Source organism: Agelaius phoeniceus, chromosome 7, assembly GCF_051311805.1.
Source record: "Agelaius phoeniceus isolate bAgePho1 chromosome 7, bAgePho1.hap1, whole genome shotgun sequence".
NCBI lineage: Eukaryota > Metazoa > Chordata > Aves > Passeriformes > Icteridae > Agelaius > Agelaius phoeniceus.
In genome coordinates, this window is record NC_135271.1 from 17,236,183 (window position 1) to 17,256,096 (window position 19,914).

General features: G+C 41.2%; 1 protein-coding gene across 2 annotated transcripts; it reads left to right on the forward strand.

Moving 5' to 3' along the window:
* The first annotated feature begins 1,025 nt into the window (after positions 1-1,025).
* On the forward strand, positions 1,026-19,384 carry MYL1 (myosin light chain 1). Of its 2 annotated transcripts, none has more exons than XM_054636165.2 (7): positions 1,026-1,394; positions 12,014-12,041; positions 15,164-15,307; positions 16,895-17,068; positions 17,589-17,666; positions 18,147-18,199; positions 19,064-19,384. In XM_054636165.2, exons 1-6 carry the CDS (start codon positions 1,272-1,274, stop codon positions 18,173-18,175), a joined length of 576 nt encoding a protein of 191 aa, XP_054492140.1. In that variant the 5' UTR covers positions 1,026-1,271; the 3' UTR covers positions 18,176-18,199; positions 19,064-19,384. The 2 variants fall into 2 exon arrangements, with proteins under 2 accessions (XP_054492140.1, XP_077037035.1); XM_077180920.1 differs by lacking the exons at positions 1,026-1,394; positions 12,014-12,041 and adding exons at positions 10,930-10,983; positions 11,741-11,765.
* Positions 19,385-19,914: the final 530 nt, after the last annotated feature.

Genomic DNA, 19,914 nt, shown 5'->3' on the forward strand with positions numbered 1-19,914 from the left:
AACTTCAGGAGTCTGTGGAGTAAATAGGAGAGGGATTGCTAGATAAGGGAGGAACAATCAGTGCTCCAGGATTTTTCTGTGGAAAATCCCAATCATATGGACTCAGGGAAATCATCAAGTTTAAAGAGTTAGAAGCTGTTTTGCTGTCATGGAAAAAGTCTATTGAAAACATAAAAGCCACCTTCTCCTGAAAGCTGTGTCTCTCAGAGAGCATGGAGAGCAGGGACATCCAGGAGGGGTAGAAAGATAAACAAGGGACTGAGAATAGCAGGTGAAACAGGTGAAAACAGAATTGCCTCCATTGCCTGATGGCTAGTTTACAATAATAAATACATTACAAAGGGAAACCTTTCAGTGTGGGAAGATAACATCCAGCTGATCTCTGTTCCATTAGGGCACAGCTTAACCCTAGGAGAGGAAAAAGAAGATCAAAGAAAAAGATTAAAGGAAGCAGTTTTCAGTTTTAAACACAGTCTTAATGTGATGGAAAGGAAAAGTAAGAACAGCTGAAAGACACCCAGGGTCAGGTCAGGGAGAGATGCCTTGGCTGAAGGTACTGCAGTGTTTTCTGTACTTGTCTGCTTTATTTTTAAACACTCAGAGCCTTTGCTTGAGCAACACTTCCTTGAACAAAAAGGAAGCAGAGGAGGAGAGAAGGGCTGTAAAGAGAGAAGCTAATAGGGTTGGAAAAATATGATCTCCCCAGCCATGAAAGTCAAAATTACTGTTTGAAACTGAATCCTCCTGGAGTACTACACAGGCATGGGGGAAAAGGGGAAGGGAGGGAAGGAAAGAAAGATTTATTACTTAAGCAGAACTAAAATTCTGATGAGAAAAAGGACCGTTCAATCCATATCCAAATTTCAGATCAACAGCAGATCTGAAACTGAGCTTGTTATATTTCCCTCTCCTTTGCACGCATAGAAAAGACAGGGAGGTGGACTGTGTTTTAAAGGGGAAAAAAGTCCCTTGATCTCATGAAGCCCTGAACTCTTATATTCCATTTATAGCTCTAGCTAGAATGACATCCCCCTTGATTATCGGGCCGTCCAATCCAGCTGCATGTGTCAGGACTGTATGAGGCACTAAGTGAAATATATATATGCCCTTACAGGGTTTAGCACATCGGGTCCACCTCCAGGGTACAGGCTGTAGCTCATTCTGACCACTGCTCCTCTCCCAGGAATCACTTCTTAAGTGGTTTTTGTTTGGGTTTTTTTTAAACTTTTTTTTTTTAGGGCACTTTTACTTTCCAATTTAAGCAACACAAAATGGCACCAAAGAAGGACGTAAAGAAACCGGCGGCGGCCGCGGCACCGGCGCCTGCGCCAGCACCAGCACCGGCAGCACCAGCCAAGCCCAAAGAACCTGCCATCGACCTCAAGAGCATCAAGGTAAAGGGGGGAGCATGGCCTGAGGGGGCCCAGGGGACAGGGAGCACAGTCCTGGCTGAGAGCTGCTCTGAAGCCTGGCCTGGGCTTGGTTCCGGTTTGGGGACTGCAGGGAAATGAATGAGTAACCTCAGGCCGTGGATTTGCTGAGCTGCCCGAGCTTTTGAGTGTGTCAGTAGCTGTAGGGTGTAAGGCATGGTGCATGATTTAACAAAGGAGTGAAGCTGGGGATGACAAAAGTATGTTGGAGTGTGGACCTCAGAACTTTTTGCCCAACTGGTACCAGTCTCACCTGTTTGGTAAAGATAAATTTAAAATAAACACACAACAAAAAAAAAACCAAAAAAACCCCAAATATCCTAAAGTAGGTACATGAGGACAGGAATGGGGTTATTGAAACATGAAATACAATGTTTTCCCATAGCACTGTACAAAACCCCATCTTTTATAGTTTAAAATTCTTTTCCAAATTTTTGAACCACCTGATGACCCTTTGATGATGTGCTTTGAGATCAATATGAACTTATCTTTAAAAGAAACAAAACAAAATAGTTTTTAAAAGAGAGATTTGGCAGTTTTGCCTATTTTCTTTTCATTTGCACTGCACAACAAACATTGGTGAGACCATGAGCAAGAAAGCCATGAATGGAAGTACTTCAAGTGTTTTCCTCTCATCCTTATATGTTTGCTGAGAATTTATAATTTGCTGCAAATTGAAAGCAACAAAGAGAAGGAGTCTTTTGGAGGTTTCCTTCTGACTGCACTGTCATTTGTTCTCATAATATCTTTAGATTTTGCATGCCAACAAACATCACTAACTGTTGCCCTGACCCTTTGAAGAAAACTCCTCCATTTTGGGAGATTCTTTACTTAGGAAAGAGGAGAGGGAGGCTAAGCAGTTAAGAGATGAAGAGACAGACTAGTTTCTCTGAGTAGGACTATAAATAGTTATTCTGTACCTACATGGCAAGCTGATTGGTCCCAGGACCAATTTGCTAAATTCTACATAAAGAATCTTGCCTATTATGGGTAAAAGAAGGACAAAGACTACTAATAAGACCTATACATGATGAATTGTATTTCAGATACCTTAATACAAATAGTCCTGAGATGTTGAGCCATTTAGTGAAACTTCTCCAAGTTTACTTTAATTTTCCCAATCTATAGTCAGTATTTTTCTAAATATGTATCTTCTCATAAGGTTGAAGCTGAAGCCATTGACAAGAGAAAAAAAAAAAAAGATATTTTGAAATACTTAGAATTTTGAAGAATGGATGAAAAACCCACAAGTTTTGAGCATACTGTCTGACAATTAAATTAGGCCTCACATTGCATTAGATGATGGGGAAACAAGCTAGATTTCATGCTAAATAACTTAATATGATTTGATAGCTTTCGATGTCCAGTTAATCAGGAGAAAATAGAATTTTGAACTCCATCGGACCTAGCTAATCTATCTTTGTATAAACAATAATATATTATCAGCTAAAAAATGTCAAATTGTACTCTGAAGCATCTTTGCAGTTCACTCCTTTACCCAAAGGAAATAGCAGCAAGAAATACACACTAGTAGAACAGAGAGAACTCTCTGTTCTACTAGGTTTTGCCATATTCAGACTGATAAAAAAGAAAAAAAAAAGATAGAATTTAGGGAGACTTTCTTTTGAAGGAAAGGATACCAGACAAAATATTTTCTTCCAGTGTCCCAACCAACTACCATGGGTTGTTACCCTTTTTCCTGTTTTGAGAGTTCAGGTAGTGAAGGGAAACAATTCCAGGTTATAAGTAATTTGTCTAGAATATGTGGCAGAGTCAGGAATCAGTTTTCTGAGTCTTAGCCCAGTCCCTCAATTATTTCTCAGTCCTTCCATTCAATCACCAAAGTCTCAGCATGGTAAAAGTTCCAGCACCATTTCCAGCACAACTTTGGAGGCAGGGAGTACTTAAAAACTAAGGTTTTGTCTGGGACTCAGTGAATAATCCTGAATAATCCTGACCCAGGGCTCTTCACAGTGATTGACCAGACACAGAGACAAAACCCACATCACTTTAAACAAGGGGATCCACTGGGCTGTGCTTCCCTCCTCAGGGAATTAGCAGCCATGCCAGAGCTTGCTGCTTGAGAGAGGTGACTGGGTATGTCAGGCTACACTGCCATGATGATTTGGGGAGCCACACAGCAGGAAAACACACAGAAAGGCTTTGTTAGCTTTTATAAAGACACATCCAAGCCCCTTGTTACAGCTGGAGTGGGTAAGGGGAGAGTTGCCCAACCAGCAGCCAAATAAGCCACATTTGGCTGTGCACTTCATTCTTAGTTGGCATTACAAGTCATAATAGCCTCCAAAACAAAGATGGTGGTTTACAAACAAGAGTAGTGATTCTCTTGGTGGTACCTCCCCACCCAGATGCCCTTCTTGGCCCATCTTCAGGGAATCTGGTTTTCTGGATTTTTTAGAGTACACATTTTGCAACTTTGGTGCTTTTTTCTCCCCTTCCTTAAGAGAACTCAAGCTGGGTTTGTTTATCACCATCAGAAGCTGTGATAAAGTTGTGACAGGCCATTGACTCTTCTCTGTTCTTCATTGATCTATTGAAATAAACCAAATTAGAACAAATATTTGGTGATTTGCTAATGCCAACAGCAGCTAATATGTTCTATTTTTCAGCAACATCTAATGACTATAAAACTGAGTAACAGGAATACTGGTAAACTCAAATCTCTAAGCCCTTTTACAGCTCACCTTGGGCTACAGTGTAACAACCATAGGAAGAGAGTAAAGGCAGGGATGAAGAACTTGCCTTTAACTGGAAGTGTGAAGACCTATTTCCCTCTACTCAGAAAACAGCTTAAAAACCTCAATCTTTGCACAAGCCTTTCCAGACCAAATGTATATTTCCAATTTTCCTTATTACTAATATGTCTTGGATTTGTATAGGCACAAAAGTTAAATAGAGAAGATAATTGGGCAGTGGAAGCAGCTGAGAGCCATCACTAGAAACCCACCATGATTAAAATCAAAATGACCATATAGATAATTTTTCTTAAGAGACCCCCAAGAATTCTGCAATTAAAACTGTGGCCTAGGACACTCCTAAAAACACAGCTTATGTGTTTTATCAACCTTCTTCTCCCACATAAGACTGAGTGAGAAGAAATGTTTAGCTCATAAAAAGCACTACTGTGGGTCTATTTCTGCAACAACTGGGATGAAACATGAATGATGCAGATGTCTCATGCTTGGTTTTGCAACTAAGGCAGTGGGAAATTGATGGATTTCCTATTGCACAAATCTGTATAACTTAGTTCCTATTACCAACGTGAAAAGTATGTTGGTTTTCTGGTGGAAATCTAAGGGTCCTTCTCAGCACATGTAACCAGCCTTTGGACAGAGCCCAGGTTCACAAAATCAACTAGGGTGTTTTGGGATGCAAATGCTGAAGATGCTGAGGGCAGTGCTTCACAGGCTGCCACTCTACAGATGGTGATCTGGATGTCTAGTGCCTTGACCTGGTCACACTAGGTCCTTTACTTCAAGGATACTGCTGAGTATCTTCTCCTGAGTACAGACAGAGGTTGGGCAAGTGTCCACACTGGAAGTGAGGTTAGGGGTACACAAGGCTTCCTATGCCTGCATTTTCAAGACTGAAATCCCAGGACATCAATTATGCCATACCCAACAGCCACCCAAATGTTTAGGAAAAAAAAAAATTAAAAGCTACCAACTAGTAAAGACTTGCTAAAATCTTGTGTAAGTGTGTGATGCATGATGATGATGCCTGTTGCATGGATTGTTTTTAACTGCAGAGCTCTTTAGGCAGTAAAAAGTGTTTCTCCAAGCACCCTTATTTCTTGTTACATTCACCACTTGAGTAGGTCATCTCTGAAGAGAGATTGCTTTGGATATACCCAGAGAGAGAGAGAAACTCACTAAAATGCACTGACAGAAAGCTCCTGAGCTAGAGGGCAAGCAGCACTGCAAATGTCAGCTGAAGCACTTGGAGAGCTGTTGTGCTGCAGACAAACTCCACATGAAGCTGTGAGAGCAGGAATGTCAACAGTGGCTTTGCTCAAAAGTGCTAAGGGTTTTTTTATGAGACAGCAGGTTTTTACTAGAAACTTTTGGCTCAGGTCTTCAAATTATGCCTGATCTATCTCCAGCTATGACTCCAGAAGGATTCCTTAGGATGGGTGACCTGTTGGACAAGGTCACCAGTCCCAAGTGTCCTTACAGGTAGGAAGGGGACAAATGTCAATATGAATTCAGTCTTAAGAGATGTACAGGTGCCTCTCTGATGCCATCCAGACCAGCTTCCTGCTACCACTTGGACTCAGCACCATCCAGGATCCAGCCCAGAACAGCCCCAGCCCTTGGCTCTGTGCACCTCACCACTGACATGTCACAGCCCATGCTGCTGCCACACCCAGGACAGGCAGGGCACAGCATAAAGGTGTCCCAGGAGAGGCACCTTGGACAAGGACTGCTGCACACCAAACATCCCCTGGGCACACTGTTGCAACCAACACACAAAACTCACAGATTAGTTTTGTTTACAAAGCTTTCAGAAGAACTTTGCCTTCCTAAACTGCTGCTAAGCAAGGAGCCCATCAAAAGTAGAGACTACCCACATATATTAGTAGAAATTTTTCCTTAATGTTGCTAACTAGAAAAATTGTTTGAAAAATAATGATTTTTTTTAAATTTAAATAAGATCCATTCTTACTAATTAACAGCTTTACAGCATTTAAAAAAGAATACTTGTAGCCTTTGGATGCTCTGGTGAATGGCAGACTTTGGTAGAAACAGTGGAAAGCAAATGACAAAAAATGTAACAGTTTAAGAGCTCACAGGGTAACTCCAAGTGTTAACACAAGTTATATGGTAGAGCCTTAGTCCCATCAAAACAGCCCCAAAATATTTCTAAAATACTGTTTTAAGCCCCTTCAGAGCCCAGAGATGTTGTAAAAGATAGTAACAAGATACCTGAGTTAATCTTACATAAGGCAAGAAGAAGGTGACAAATTTAGCCAATGACAAGGAGAAAAAGAAGTTGTCTGTAAGGAGATCTGAAACAAGCAACCTGGAAATTTGCCCTTGTTTCACTAAGACTTTATTACATCTTATACCCGCTGCCAAGAAGCACTTTCAGCTGGCTGGTTTACCACAGAGCACTTAAATGTCAAGTAGCAAGGGTTTAAGTTACATTAATACTCTAACAGTGCCACTGGGAGGCATGTTAAAACAAGAAATCCCTCCAAAAGCAGGGCTCCAGAGCCTCACATCTTGTCTATCCCCTTGATTATGCACATTCCAGCACAAAAGCAATTAGAAATGGGACATGTTTACAAATGAGCCCAGCTGAAGGCACTTTCCCCCCTGAAGCTGAAGAAATGTGATCAAGAGTGCAGCAAGAGCACACATCACAGCCAGACATTTCAGAAGGGCACATTAGTTAAACGTCAAGGCTCATCCAAAAGTTTCTGCACAGCTGCAAAGTAACTGTGACGTTTTAAAAAGCTATAAACTGGAAAGTGACACAAAATGCTTAGGAAAAAGGTCAAATGAATCTGCAGTCAAGTCATTTAAACTCAGAGATATTTCTGAAGTATTCTTTCAAACCTCATAGTATCTCACACATGCAATTTTCTGTCTTGTGTTAATGGGGGTTGTTTTTATTCTTTCTTCAATTGTGTTTCTAGGCAGCACTGTTCTCAAAACAGACTTCAGTTTCTCAAGAGCTCTTCTTCTAATGTTTCTCTGCCTCATTCAGCAGGAAGCTAAATCCATCAGGCTGTTAATTCTTACTTAATTGAGAAGCAGCCCCTCTAAAACCTGTGGCATTGATTGCACAAGTTATGGAAATGAGGTGAGGGATGGGAAAAGAACAACCTGCTTTTCAGAGGGGTTTGGAAGCTGTGTAATCCTGCACTCAGTGATGTCTACTAGAAAAGATGTGCAGCTGTATTAATCAAGGAGCAGACCTTAATAGTGAGCAGGTTTATAAACTACTGTAGGCACAAACCTATCTTAACTTCATTAAAAATTTTAAAACCCCTCCAGTCCTGAATAGAAGGCTAAATATACAGTGAGTATCCTAGGAGAATCTCAGATTTTCTCCTCTCTGATTTTCCAAGATATCCAATATGTCTTAGTCTCTTTTAAAGAGACAGAGTTTTCCTTTAAATAGCTGGTAATTCTCTAATAAACTCCTAAGATGATTCAGTTCTTGTCATTCATCCAAAAGGTAACAAACAAATGGAGCAGTTTAATGCTTTAACTCCCAGCAGCACCTTTTCCCAGGGCTTTCCATCCTGTCCAGACCTTTCCTGAGTTACAGGGAGCACAAGGCAGGTGCCCCTCAGCACAGCTGTGCTCAGTCCCAGTGCCCACCAGCCTAAAGAGGTGAGCACAGCATCACACTGCAAAGCTTGGGGCCCTAAGGCACAGAAACCAATTATTTGTGGGGAATCAGGAACTCTGTTAATAATTAGGAAATTTTTGTGGATTGAGTCTCCATGTAGCTGGTGAAAGAGTTGCATACAACCACATCAGCTCCACCCTTTAACTGGGACCTGGTCAGAATACCTCTGGCAACAGAATTACTAGAAAGTACTCACAGACAATGCAAGGAACAAAACCAATAAAAAAAACCAAACTCAAAACACACTACCTTTTTCTTTGGCACAGATATCCTTCTGGATAACAACTCTGCCCAGAAATAAGGGCTATATGAAGTTAGAGAAATCCAAGTAGTTCTGGTCTTTCCCATGGGTTGCAGTTGCTTCAACCTTTCATTCTTTTTGCTAGGGGTGGAGCATTCAGTTTTTGTTAAACTGAACTCCCTGATATATCAAAATCATCCCTAAAGCCTCAAGACTCAGTGTCCTCTGACAATGCAGAGAACACTGCCAGGATCAGAACAAAGACCAGATTGCTGCAAAATACTTCTTTGTCCCTTTTGAATTTTCTGAAAGCTCCTTTTAGAACTGGAAATCTCACTTTTGATTTCTTTTAAGGAGTATTTGAAATATTTTTCATCTAGGCCATTTTGTAGCTGCCCTTACTGAAAGCAAGTACATTTTAACCCCCTCGACAGCTCAATTTTCTTAGAGCAGGGTGATTCTTCATTTCAGTGAATGCAACATGCCCATGCTAGAATATTCCTCCCCAGTAAAACTCTGTCTAGTGAGATGTTATTCAAGGATCAGTATTAAAATGAAGGGCTACAGTGCACTAGTTTTTGTTAACCCGAACTCTGAGCCAAACTCCCATATGGTCAAAAGACAATCAGCTTATTTGTAGACCCCTCTCAGCTGATAATATTTAATAGCCCTTTTAAGCCAGATGACTAATCCAGGTATCTGGTTTTTATGTCCAAGACAAGTGCACTGCAATTACTTTCTGCTTGGCATCTTTTGGAATGAGTTTTGTTGTAGCCAAACATAGAACCTACCTGTTCAAGAGAAGGAATCTAAGTTTTCCCTAAAAAAAAAAAAACCAAAACCAAAACCAAATTTAAAAATTCAAATCTGTTTTCAGGGGAACATTTCCTAGTTGCCAGCATTGGAGAACAAGATGCTGAAGGCAGAAAGAAAATGCCACAAAAAGCAACGTACTCCATTGACCCAGACACCATTTCAGTCTTTCAATAGCTCTTCTATTAATGCATTAGGACTGATGGCCAAGATCTTGAGGAGCTTTCTCACTTGCCTGAATTCCAGCCCCAGCCAGTGTAAATCAGGAACTCTGAACTGTGCTAAACTTATGTCAGCAAACCCAGGGCAAAACCATCAGTCCCTTTTCTATGCAGCCACACCTGATTGTGGCTACACCATCATGAGAACATTCCTGTTCCCACAGGCTAATAGATTACAAATAGCAGAAAAACACCAAAATCCAGCAACAAACCAACCAAAAGCAAAGAATTGTCAGCAGAGCTTTTTTCATACTCAGTATATTTCCAGATATTTCTAAAAAATTGCAAATAATTTGTTCAAACAGGGCGTTTTCCAGCTAAAATGGCAAGCTCAGAAAAATCTTTCCAGTTGCATCTTTCTTTCTTTTTTTTTTTAATAGGAGGTAGGAGGTTAGTATCTCAAATCCACTTAATTTGATTGCTCAGTTTCAAAACAACAGTAAAATAATCTGATTGAATTGGATTATCTCATTCAGAGTATTCAACATACTGAAAACACACAGTGGTGGAGGTTATGCTTCTCTTCAGGAGAAGAGCAAGCTGCAGGAGAAGGTTCTCCTCACTAATCACATTTCGTTTTTAGACAACCAGGAGCAGTGACTGCTTAGCAGGGGCAACTAATAGAAATTAAAAGGGGGGATTTGAGTTCAGAACTGGGAGTCTGCTCCCAGTTGTCACACAACTATTCCTACCCTGGCTTCATGACACTCTTGAGCTTGTTGAGGCAACAGGGAATGGAAGAAGCTTGGAGCAAAGTTTGCCAATCCTTTTACAAGTCATAACATCCACTGAGGTATTTTACCTGGTCTTGGGGGATGCTGCACGGTGGGCCTTGGTCTTTGCTACTAAAGAAGTGGCAGCCTCTACCTCCTGCTCCCTGTCTGTAGGCCCACCATGACCACCCTGCAACCCAAAAAGCAAGTACCCCATTCCCCACCCTGAACAGTCATCTTTCCAGTTCACAAAGGCTTTTTGGGTGCTTAGCTTCTATCACAGCTTCTCCTTTGCCTCAACCTCACAAACACCTGAGCAGCACCACTTCCATACACACCTGGGAGCTCCAAACTCAGCACCCTGGTGCTCTGCCTAACCCAAGCCCCAGAGGAAAAGTATCCTAGAGATCCCAGGCTCCTATGAATACAGATTACCCACTGCCCTGCCAGGTACATCTACACATCAGCCACTAACTTCATACAATTGGTTCCAAACTGCACAGATAATTTTTCCCTTTAAAATGTTAAAAATTTGGAAAACATGATCAGAGTGTGCAGAGGAAAAGCTTCCCAGAAGGATTGTCAGCTTCTCTGTTGACAGATAACTTTTCTGCTCAGTGTCAACAACTTGAGCAGGCAGGCAGCACTACTACTCATGTTGGGCACTGGATTATCCATGGAAGGGGTTGAGCAAAGCCCAGCAAAGATATGAGGATCATTCAGCTGCATCTCACACATCCTGCAAGCCACGTGTGGAACCAGCCAGCTCCTCACCCTCACTGCTCCTGACTCTACAGCTTATCAGAGAAATAGAATCCTTCCCTATAAGGAAGTCTTGGTAGGTCTGGACAAGGAATATCTCCTCCTGATGGTATGGACCCAGAAAGTGCTGACATGAATCAAACTTATTGCTTGTCACTCCCTGCCCCTCTTCAGCCTCCTAAAAATAGCCATCATAAGATGTCTATCAAGACATGGATCCTCCTGTCACTTTGCCCTAAGAAAGCTAAAGAACTCGCCAAGGGGAGGGACCTCTTCCTTCTGACACCTAATCCAGGCAATGCCGTCAGCACTGCCGGATAAATAAGGGGAAGAAAGGCAAGGAAAGCAGGACCACTCTCAAGACCTCCCAGCTAATCCTTCCTGCCTGTCTGCTGCTCTGCATTTCCAACTCAACCATGGTGGGTGCACTGGAATTGTTAGCAGCCAGCCAGTGTAGTTTACAGCAGTAAATAGGGCTTCTTGCCCATGTTAGGTCTTGGGGGGTGGGGGAAGGACAGTCCAGGAGACAGTTTAGGTTTGCTTGGTTTTCTTGTTAAAACCTAAAGGTTTTCCAGTTAGCCTCCAGTTTTGAACCAGGCAACAGTAGTGGTGCAGCTCCCACAACTTCTGACAGAAGGGTTACAATTTCCTAAGCTTTTTTTAATCAAATGCAACCAGCTAAAGTGGCGAGGAAAAATCATATTTTATATAAACAAATATCATATATTAGTACTTTATGAAACAGTGTGCAATCAAAAACTAATTTGAGACATAAACTTTAAGGGAATAATTTAACTTCTGTGTTAATAAAAAAGAGCTGCTTGTTTAGAAATATTACTTCAAATTGTATAACTAAAATGGATCTGTGGTAAAACAGTAAATGGACCTGATGGTAATTAATTAGGACTTTTTTAGTTAAGAGACTTTCTATTTTTGTTGCTTCTTGTTACTTCAGCTCTGTCTTTCCCTAGGATGTAGATTTTAAGGAAGACTTTAAGAATAGATGTGCTGGTGCATTTTTATGCAGGAAGTTGCTAGATTAGGTTGCTATGGCCTAACTACATTAGGCAAGACAGAAGTGAAAGCCTCAGGTACTTGGTGCTATTTACTTTCTCTCAGTGCATTTTCAGCAGTACTAGTTCTCTTTTTTCTCTCTCTTTTTCTCCCCCACTGCAGTCCTTCTCTGCTGATGAAATCAATGGTAAGTGAAATCAAAGTTAAACTTTACCAGGGCGAAGGAGGGGGAGCAAAATGGCTACCAAATGCTAAATATTCACTAGCCTTAAGAGCTCTTTTGCTATCTGCATTACTTCTGCACATTTGACAGGCCACTTTTTTGCTCTTCTGGAAGATGACTCATGGATTGAGCTGGATGCTTTAGAAAACACACAGGTTCTCCCCCAGCCCCCCTTCCTAAGCTATTTTTTGTGATTGATTTCCTTCCAACAGATCGAGTTCTCCAAGGAGCAACAGGATGGTAAGTTACAAGAGAGCTGATACCTTTTACATGTGTGTGGGTTCAAAAAGAGCTACAGGCTCAGAAATTAACTTTTATAAAACAATGAGCTCAGACTTCATCTGATATAAATCACCACACTCTTGACTTCAGAGCAGTGATGACTTATGCTGAACAAGAAGGTGGCTGTAGATCTACATGTAATTTATCTGGATGTTTGTTTACATGCTGTCTGAACTGAGAAGTTTATACCATGGTACAAAGAGGAAAAACACTGTCTCTGCTTACTGAACATTCTTCACATGTGCTCCTGTTCTGGCTCTTCACAAGGATGCTGAAAATAAGTCTTGAACTTGACAGTCCCAGGGGAAATAGGCAGAAGGAGGACAACAGAAGGAGGAAGTGGGCTGAAAATTTAACTTAGCTGCAGTGACTTTGCAATCTTGCATGAACAGAAGATGCAAGAGTTCTGTATGTCACTTTTGCCAGTAGGTGTTCTATAAGGGGAGAAACAAAGGCTGTTTTACTGTAAAATTATTCTTTAAGCATGGAAATAGTCAGCAAATAAGTGAGTTGTGTAAACTGCTGCTTACACAATGGTGTGAATATGCTGCAATTCTTGAGCATCTTGCTGTATTCTTTGATTCACAAGCAACTTGCAGCTTCCAAATCTTTTGTTTCAATCTTCTAGAAAGAGATAAAAGGTCTGACATGAACAATAGTTCTCACTGAAGCTCTGGAAATCTAATTTTAAGTGTTTAAAATAGTCTAAGAGATGCATTTGGGCTTTATTAAGTAATATTTTAAAATGTAAAAAAATCAGTAGCGCATACAGTAGACTGAAGAAAGTGTTTAGAAAGGAAGATACAAGGATTTCCTAGAAATTCAGAGGGAGTGGAATAGCTAGAAAGAGGTCTTGAGAGAGCCCTAAACTTTGTGAAGATGAGCCTGTTCTCGGTAACTCCATCAAAGCAATAAGGAGAGGTACAGTGCAGCAAGTGAGAAAATTCTCTTCTTGCAGTCCAAACTCTCTTGGTCACAAAAGAAGTCATTTGGACTCTTCCTTACTTCTTGATTCTGAAACTTTTACAAAAGGATTGGGTGGGTTTAAGGAAAAATGTCCTAAATTGAAAGCTGCTGGCAATATTTTGAAAGCAAAATATTTCTTTCAGCTTCCCTATGTATTTCAGATCATCCAGCTGCTGTAACTTTACAATGGCTGAACCAAGCAGCAGAGCAAATACTTGAGAAAGGGAGAATTTCCCAAGAGCAGATATGCCCACCCTCAGTAACTATTTCTATCTGCACAGGCTGATGCACCAGCAGCTGGGTAGTACCATCCTCAGACAGACTTGGAACATGCTTGCTCCAGCAGAGCTATAAACTAGGACTGGCTCTTAAAAAATAAAAATAAAAAATTCTAAATAAAAACTTCAAAATAAAAACCCACAGCAAAGATATATTGCAGTGAAATGCATGCGTGAGAGACAAAAATCAATCAGTCCTTTTCTCCAAGCTGGGGAGCTGTGTTCAGAACCCAGTGAACATGAAACTTGTTGGGATTTACAAAAGGGAGAAACTCTCCTGATGGCTTTGCTGTTACCACACTGGCATTGCTTTATACCTCACTGCAGCTAAATGTCATTGATTTAGCAGATGAAAGATCAGATCATATGGTATAAATCACTACAGCTCCACCCATCTCAGCTGCTGGAGCTGATATCAGGAAGCTCTGCACTGGTCCAGATTTCACACCCTGCAATAAAAGCTGGAAGGAAAGAGAGGTAGCAGCAAAGGGTTATAGGTGTCTCACATGAGACAGTAAGAGGATTAGTTTCAGATGTATTAGATTACAGCCTAGCAGGCTGACACTGTGTTTCAGCACTTCTACTGGGTGCCAGCAACAACTCCATGGTGGTACAAGGAAGAATAAAGCAAAACCATAAATACCTCTGCATCACATCCCTAGCACAAGATGAATGAAGACATGATCTGAAATGTGGCTTCTTATTCCTAAACCTGCCCCAAAGCAGAATGGATATTACACAGGCTGTGGAACACAGAGCCTGTGTGGCTGCTGGAAGAGAATCATGGCCAAGGAAAAGACATTTTACTCAGTTTACTTGGAGCTAAAGCACAGCATCATCAGACACTGCAGTGCAGAAGACAGCAACAGCACAAACCAAGATGCTTGTGGCAATGGGGTTCAAAGACAGCTTTTAAGCCAGTTGACCTTTGTCCCCTCCTCTTTTTTTAAAGAAACTCTTCTTTATTCAAATTCTCTAAAAAGCCAAAAAATAGAGTAATATGATTGCCATGGAACTTCACAACAGAAGATGAAGGCTGGTGATGCAATGAAGGCAACTATCTGTGCTGATTTTTTGTAGGAAGAATGCCTGTACCCAAAGTTCTTGTCCAACAAGGGGAAATAAATGAACACTGATCACTTGGCAGTATTGAAAGAAGTGAAGTTGCAAAGTGAGCACACTGGAAATGCACAAGAAAAGGCATCACATGAGTACTTCCACTGGAAAAGTGGAATATTCTTGCATCTGTAAGAAGCAGGGAAAAACTACAAAGAATAGAAAAAAAAGAGGGAACAAACATGTTTGGCAATCACATTGTAAGGGAATTTTAAGGGAAAACAACAGTAAAAGCATTTGAAATCCACCTTCAAGTTTCCTTTTAGCACTGTGTAGTTGAGGTGCTGGGATTGCAGGTAGAACCCCCTGAAGCAGGCAAAGGTTTTGCACTGCTAGGCTCTTGACAGTCCCAGTTCTCTGGAGAGATAAGGTGGAGTGGATAACAATATTTTTACCATCTGCTGCTACATCACGTGAAGGAACCTGCTCTTGAATGACAGTGTTGGTAGAGAACTTATCTTCCCCTGTCCTTGAAATAACTACAGGGCCAATCAAAAAGCTATTGATGGCTATTACAGCCAGGAAGACATGAAAGGTAGATATAAAAGTTTAAAAATAGTGAAACCAAAATGTCAGAGGGGAGGAGTTTTTCTTGGGACTATGGGCCAAAGATTCCCCTGGCTAACTCCCCTGGAGTCAGTGGAACAGTGCCAGGAGACAGCAGGCTCACATCTTTGTCAGTAGGGAGCTGCCTGGCTCAATGTTGCTCTTCTCTTGCAGACTTCAAGGAGGCCTTCCTCCTCTTTGACAGGACTGGTGATGCCAAGATCACCCTCAGCCAGGTTGGAGATATCATCCGGGCACTGGGGCAGAACCCAACAAATGCAGAGGTCAACAAAATTCTGGGCAACCCCAGCAAAGAGGGTAAGTGCTCTGCAGTCTTTTGAGCTGCTCCTGAGATTGGGAACAGCAATCAGGCAACAACAATAGTCACAGCAAGAGAGAGGGGAGCTTGTGCTCTGATGGGAAGCAAGGGGGGCTATGCAGCAATTCATGGTATTTTCACTCATTCCTTTGGAAGAGAACAATGCTGATAGGGAATAGAGGAAAACCTTCTGCTTAAAACACAGAGAATTCTCTATAAGGACTGGTTTGGTGTGAACTCAGTGCAAGTATAGCACACACTCATTGCTCACAGTCCATAGTGCCCCAGCCTTTGCCTGGAGAGCTGTGGGTCCATTTCTAACAACTGATACTCAGCTCTTCAGGTCCTTCCACTGCAAGGACTTCTGCATAAGCCAAGACATGCCCTGGGACTGGAACCCCACCTGTATATTTCAGCTGACTGGAATGGTCTTCCCAAAGCTCCTGCAAACCTGGGCACACTGAAGCATACACTGGTCATTTATTACTGCAGCCATTTTTTATTTCTTTTTCCTCCCTTTTAGAGATAAAAAGAAAGGATAAATACTATAGTCCATTCATTTTAACGAGAACCTAGAAGCAGGTGATCGCTGATTTCAGTCGTGCAGAACCATATTAAGGCAGGCTAAATTATATTCACATCCTCTGGCCTGGAAAAGACAACTCTGAGGAACAATTCAGAAAGCTTTGGTACCAGCAGGAAGCATTGAGGACTAACACAGAGGTGAAATCATACCAGGACTTTCAGTGATTCCAGCAATAACTAACAATGACTGAATAGTAAAATAGGTTTTGTAACAACTGTGTAGTGAAAAATACCTGCTCATCTATTTCCATCTATTATATTTTGTTGCTGCCTAGATGAAGGCTGGCAATGGAAAGATCCAGGAGGGAAGAAGAAAGAATAAAAAAAAAGATTATTTTATTTAGCAGCCTTGAACCCCCAAAACAAACCAAAATGAGAAACACTTGGGGAAGTTCTCACTGAGGACTACAAATTTTGGCTCATGAGAGGAAAGGGGTTAGATGGACTAAGCTCGGGAGGTCTTAAACCTCCATTGTGGACATGCCCAAATTTACTATTGGCAACCCACAACTATGTACTTTCCTAGTTCTACTCAGTTTATTCTTTTGCTAATAGGCTCTGCCACCACATCAAAGAGACCCTGAAGAGGTCAGTAACATATGAGCAACCTCAGCATCTTGTCTAAGTCCCACTCTGGTTACCTTTTCTCCATTGCTGGGGCTCAAGATTTTTGTTTGACTGTATTCTGAAGTTCTCTCACTCCCCAAATCTTTTTAACTCATGTAACAAATTTCATTTCTGAAAGAAAAATATAGAATGCACACAAGCATACAAAGCTATGTGAGAAGGATCCTGGATGTGAAAAATCAGATGTATGTTAAAACTTATAGGATAAGAGAATCCAGATTCTGGAGAGGAACTGTCAACTTCTGAAGCAAAGACTAGAGTAAAGGCTACAGAGAGCTGTGAAAGGGAGAGCTCTCCCACATTTGAGGGCTAACATGCCTAAGGAATACACTTACAAACACCTAGCATGTAACAACTGGTGGTTTTTTTCCCAGAGATGAATGCCAAGAAGATCACTTTTGAAGAGTTCCTGCCCATGCTGCAAGCAGCTGCCAACAACAAGGAACAGGGCACCTTTGAAGACTTTGTTGAAGGTCTGCGTGTCTTTGACAAGGAAGGCAATGGCACAGTCATGGGCGCTGAGCTCCGCCACGTGCTGGCTACTCTGGGTAAGGGATCATCCTCTCTGCAAGCACTTCCAGAGCTGCTGCTCTTTGGAGGCATGAGAGAGGAAGGAAAGGCAGACCAAACAGTTTGAAGAGGTAGGAGCCTACTATGTCAGACAAGACTTTGGGTTTCCTAACTGGAATCCACAAAGAAAGCAAACAGAGCTTTGGGGTTCCCACTAAAGTCCAAAGGAAAAGGCTAGGCTTATCTAAATTCAGACAAGATATTAAGAGTGACTGTTATTTGATGAATAGAGAGAAAAGTCTGTACATCTCAGTGACATAACACAAATGGACAAAAGTAGAGGATTTGCTGCATGAAAATTTCTTTACTCTGTAGGAATAACTAGAATCACTAGGCATATATGTCTCTGTCTTCTAAAGAAAGTTAAAATTCATTAAGCTCATGTCATATATAGGTGTTTTTTCACCAACTCAGAAAATAAGAAAAGCCTTTGGAAAAGCTGTAGGTTTCAGCCTCAGTTCTGTGTGGAAGAATGAAACAAGTTCTCTCCACTCCCAGGTGAGAAGATGACAGAAGAAGAAGTAGATGAGCTCATGAAAGGCCAGGAGGACTCAAATGGCTGCATCAACTATGAGGGTAAGTGCAAGAGCTCAACATCCATCCTACATTTCTCCTTTCTCTTACAGTTTCATTACAGTGGGCTTTTAGCTTCTCAGGCAGATCAGACAAAGCTCCAGCTGAGTTAGGTCAAAGGCCCTGTGTGTGAGAACAACCATGGCAATGTGCTCATCCTGCAGTCACACCATGCCAAAGCCCCCATTCAGCCACAGCACAGGAGGCTGTTTTGGTCAACACCAAATCTCTAAGCTCTGACTTTCTTAAAAGCAGTTGCAGTGATTGTATCCAATAGCTACTGTCTTATTACACTTAAGCAAGAAGAGAGCTTGATTTGTACAACATGAAACACTTAAAACTTTCTATCACCATATCAGATCAAATCCAACCAGATACAGATTTTTAATGCCATCAACTCATGAACAGCTTTTAATTTTAGGGCTATTCCCAAAAGTAATATTTGCTGCTCTTTCTAACTAGCATATCTGTATTTTTCCACAGCATTTGTAAAGCACATCCTGTCAGTCTAAGAGGAATTCTCCAGGTACCAAATGGTATGTTCTTCTCATTTGTACACTTAACTTCATCTGCTTGCTATCCATAAAGGCTTCTATAGACCCACAGCCAACAGAGGCTACAAAACCCTGACACCATCATCTCCCCAACAATATGAAAAGAATAAAATGAGAATGTTGTCCAAAAGCAAAGATAGCAGGAGTGCAGGTTCCTTGCCAACATCTCCCCAACAATATAAAAAGAATAAAATGAGAATGTTGTCCAAAAGCAAAGATAGCAGGAGTACAAGTTCCTTGCTCTTGTTCACAGCCCTGTAACTCATTGGTGTTTAGTAGATTTTTCAAACACAATGCAAATTGACAACCTGAGACATTTATCCTACAAGCACAATTGAGATTGCTTTTAAATGGAAATCAAAGCAACACCTTCCAATAATTTGTAGATTTCTGTTAAGACAGAGTGGCCTGAATACTCACGTGAGCTACTGAGAACAAAATAATCATCTGAAGAAGAATATTGTCACAGAAGAATATTGATCAATAGCTAAAAGAGGGCTTCAAAAGTACCCAATTATTTAGCACTTCTCCTACAAGTAGGGGAAAATAAAAACAACAACCCCTCCCTGCCCCATAGCCTTTATATGTTACTATTTTGTCCAGAGGATGGGGAAAAAACCCAAAAAAATCACAAAAAACAAAGAGCAAAACAGCAGCTGTCTTTAAAATGCAAACAAACTTTTGTGGGCTTATGTGAACTGTCAGTTATTCTATCCAAGGAAATGCACATTCCTAACTGTATGAAACAAACACCTCCAAACAGAAATCAAGGGCTCAGTTTGTCATTTTGCAATTGTTTCTTCAGCTAACATTAACTTCAAATACAACTTTCCCATTCCTTCCCAGAACAAGCCAAAGTTAGAAAGACCAGATGGCACTCAAGATTTGCCTGAAATTCTTGCTCAGTCTGTCACCATCAACATGGAAACTGCATAGAACTGGATGATATGACTCCAACCCCACCATTTTTTTACCAGCACATCCATGGGTATCACCTTTGGTCACTACACTTTCATTGAAAAAACCTGAGCTTTTACCAAAGCAAACTACATGGAATAAACTCTACCATCCAGGGTCCATCCATCCCAACCATCTCTTTCCATGTTATTTGCATTGAAACAATGTAATTTATTGGAAAAATAAAGCATCCATAAATCCTTGTGGTCACTTTGAGGCTATGAAGTCTTTTTTTTTTCCCATCTGTTCAAACCCACTCAAAAGAGCATTCAGCAGTTAATTCATTTTCCCTGTACATTGCATACCACAAAAATAAAATTTTATAAAAAGTATAAATATGGACATTTCCAGTATCACTTGACTTGATCTTAATGAAAAATTCTTTGGGGTCTGGGAGGAGGAGTAATTAATTAGGGCACTATCACCAGCATCAGCATTTACAACATTTTTGGGAGAAGAAGACCTGGTATCTGTTGTCAGAACAGCTCCAAAGGCGGTAAGATCCAAAACTAGGCAGGGTGGACCTGCTACAGGGGACTGTGCAGAGCCACTTTTCCCAGCCAAATCTCCTCTGTACTGCTGGAAGAGCAGGTAAGCAGCACTCTCAGGAAAGAATCCTCCCTGCTGCCTTTATTTACAGCTTTAGGGACAGCTAGAAAGGGCAATCAGAAGTTACAGACACTCTGTAAGAAGAGGCCAACTGCCCCTGCTGCAGCAACACTGGGAACAGCCATTGCTCA

Coding starts and splice junctions, on each gene's coding strand:
- MYL1 (XM_054636165.2), top strand. CDS start 1,272: ATGGCACCAAAGAAGGACGTAAAGAAACCGGCGGCGGCCGCGGCACCG. Junction 12,042..15,163: donor CTCCAAGGAGCAACAGGATG/GTAAGTTACAAG, acceptor CTTCTCTTGCAG/ACTTCAAGGAGGCCTTCCTC. Junction 17,667..18,146: donor TGGCTGCATCAACTATGAGG/GTAAGTGCAAGA, acceptor ATTTTTCCACAG/CATTTGTAAAGCACATCCTG.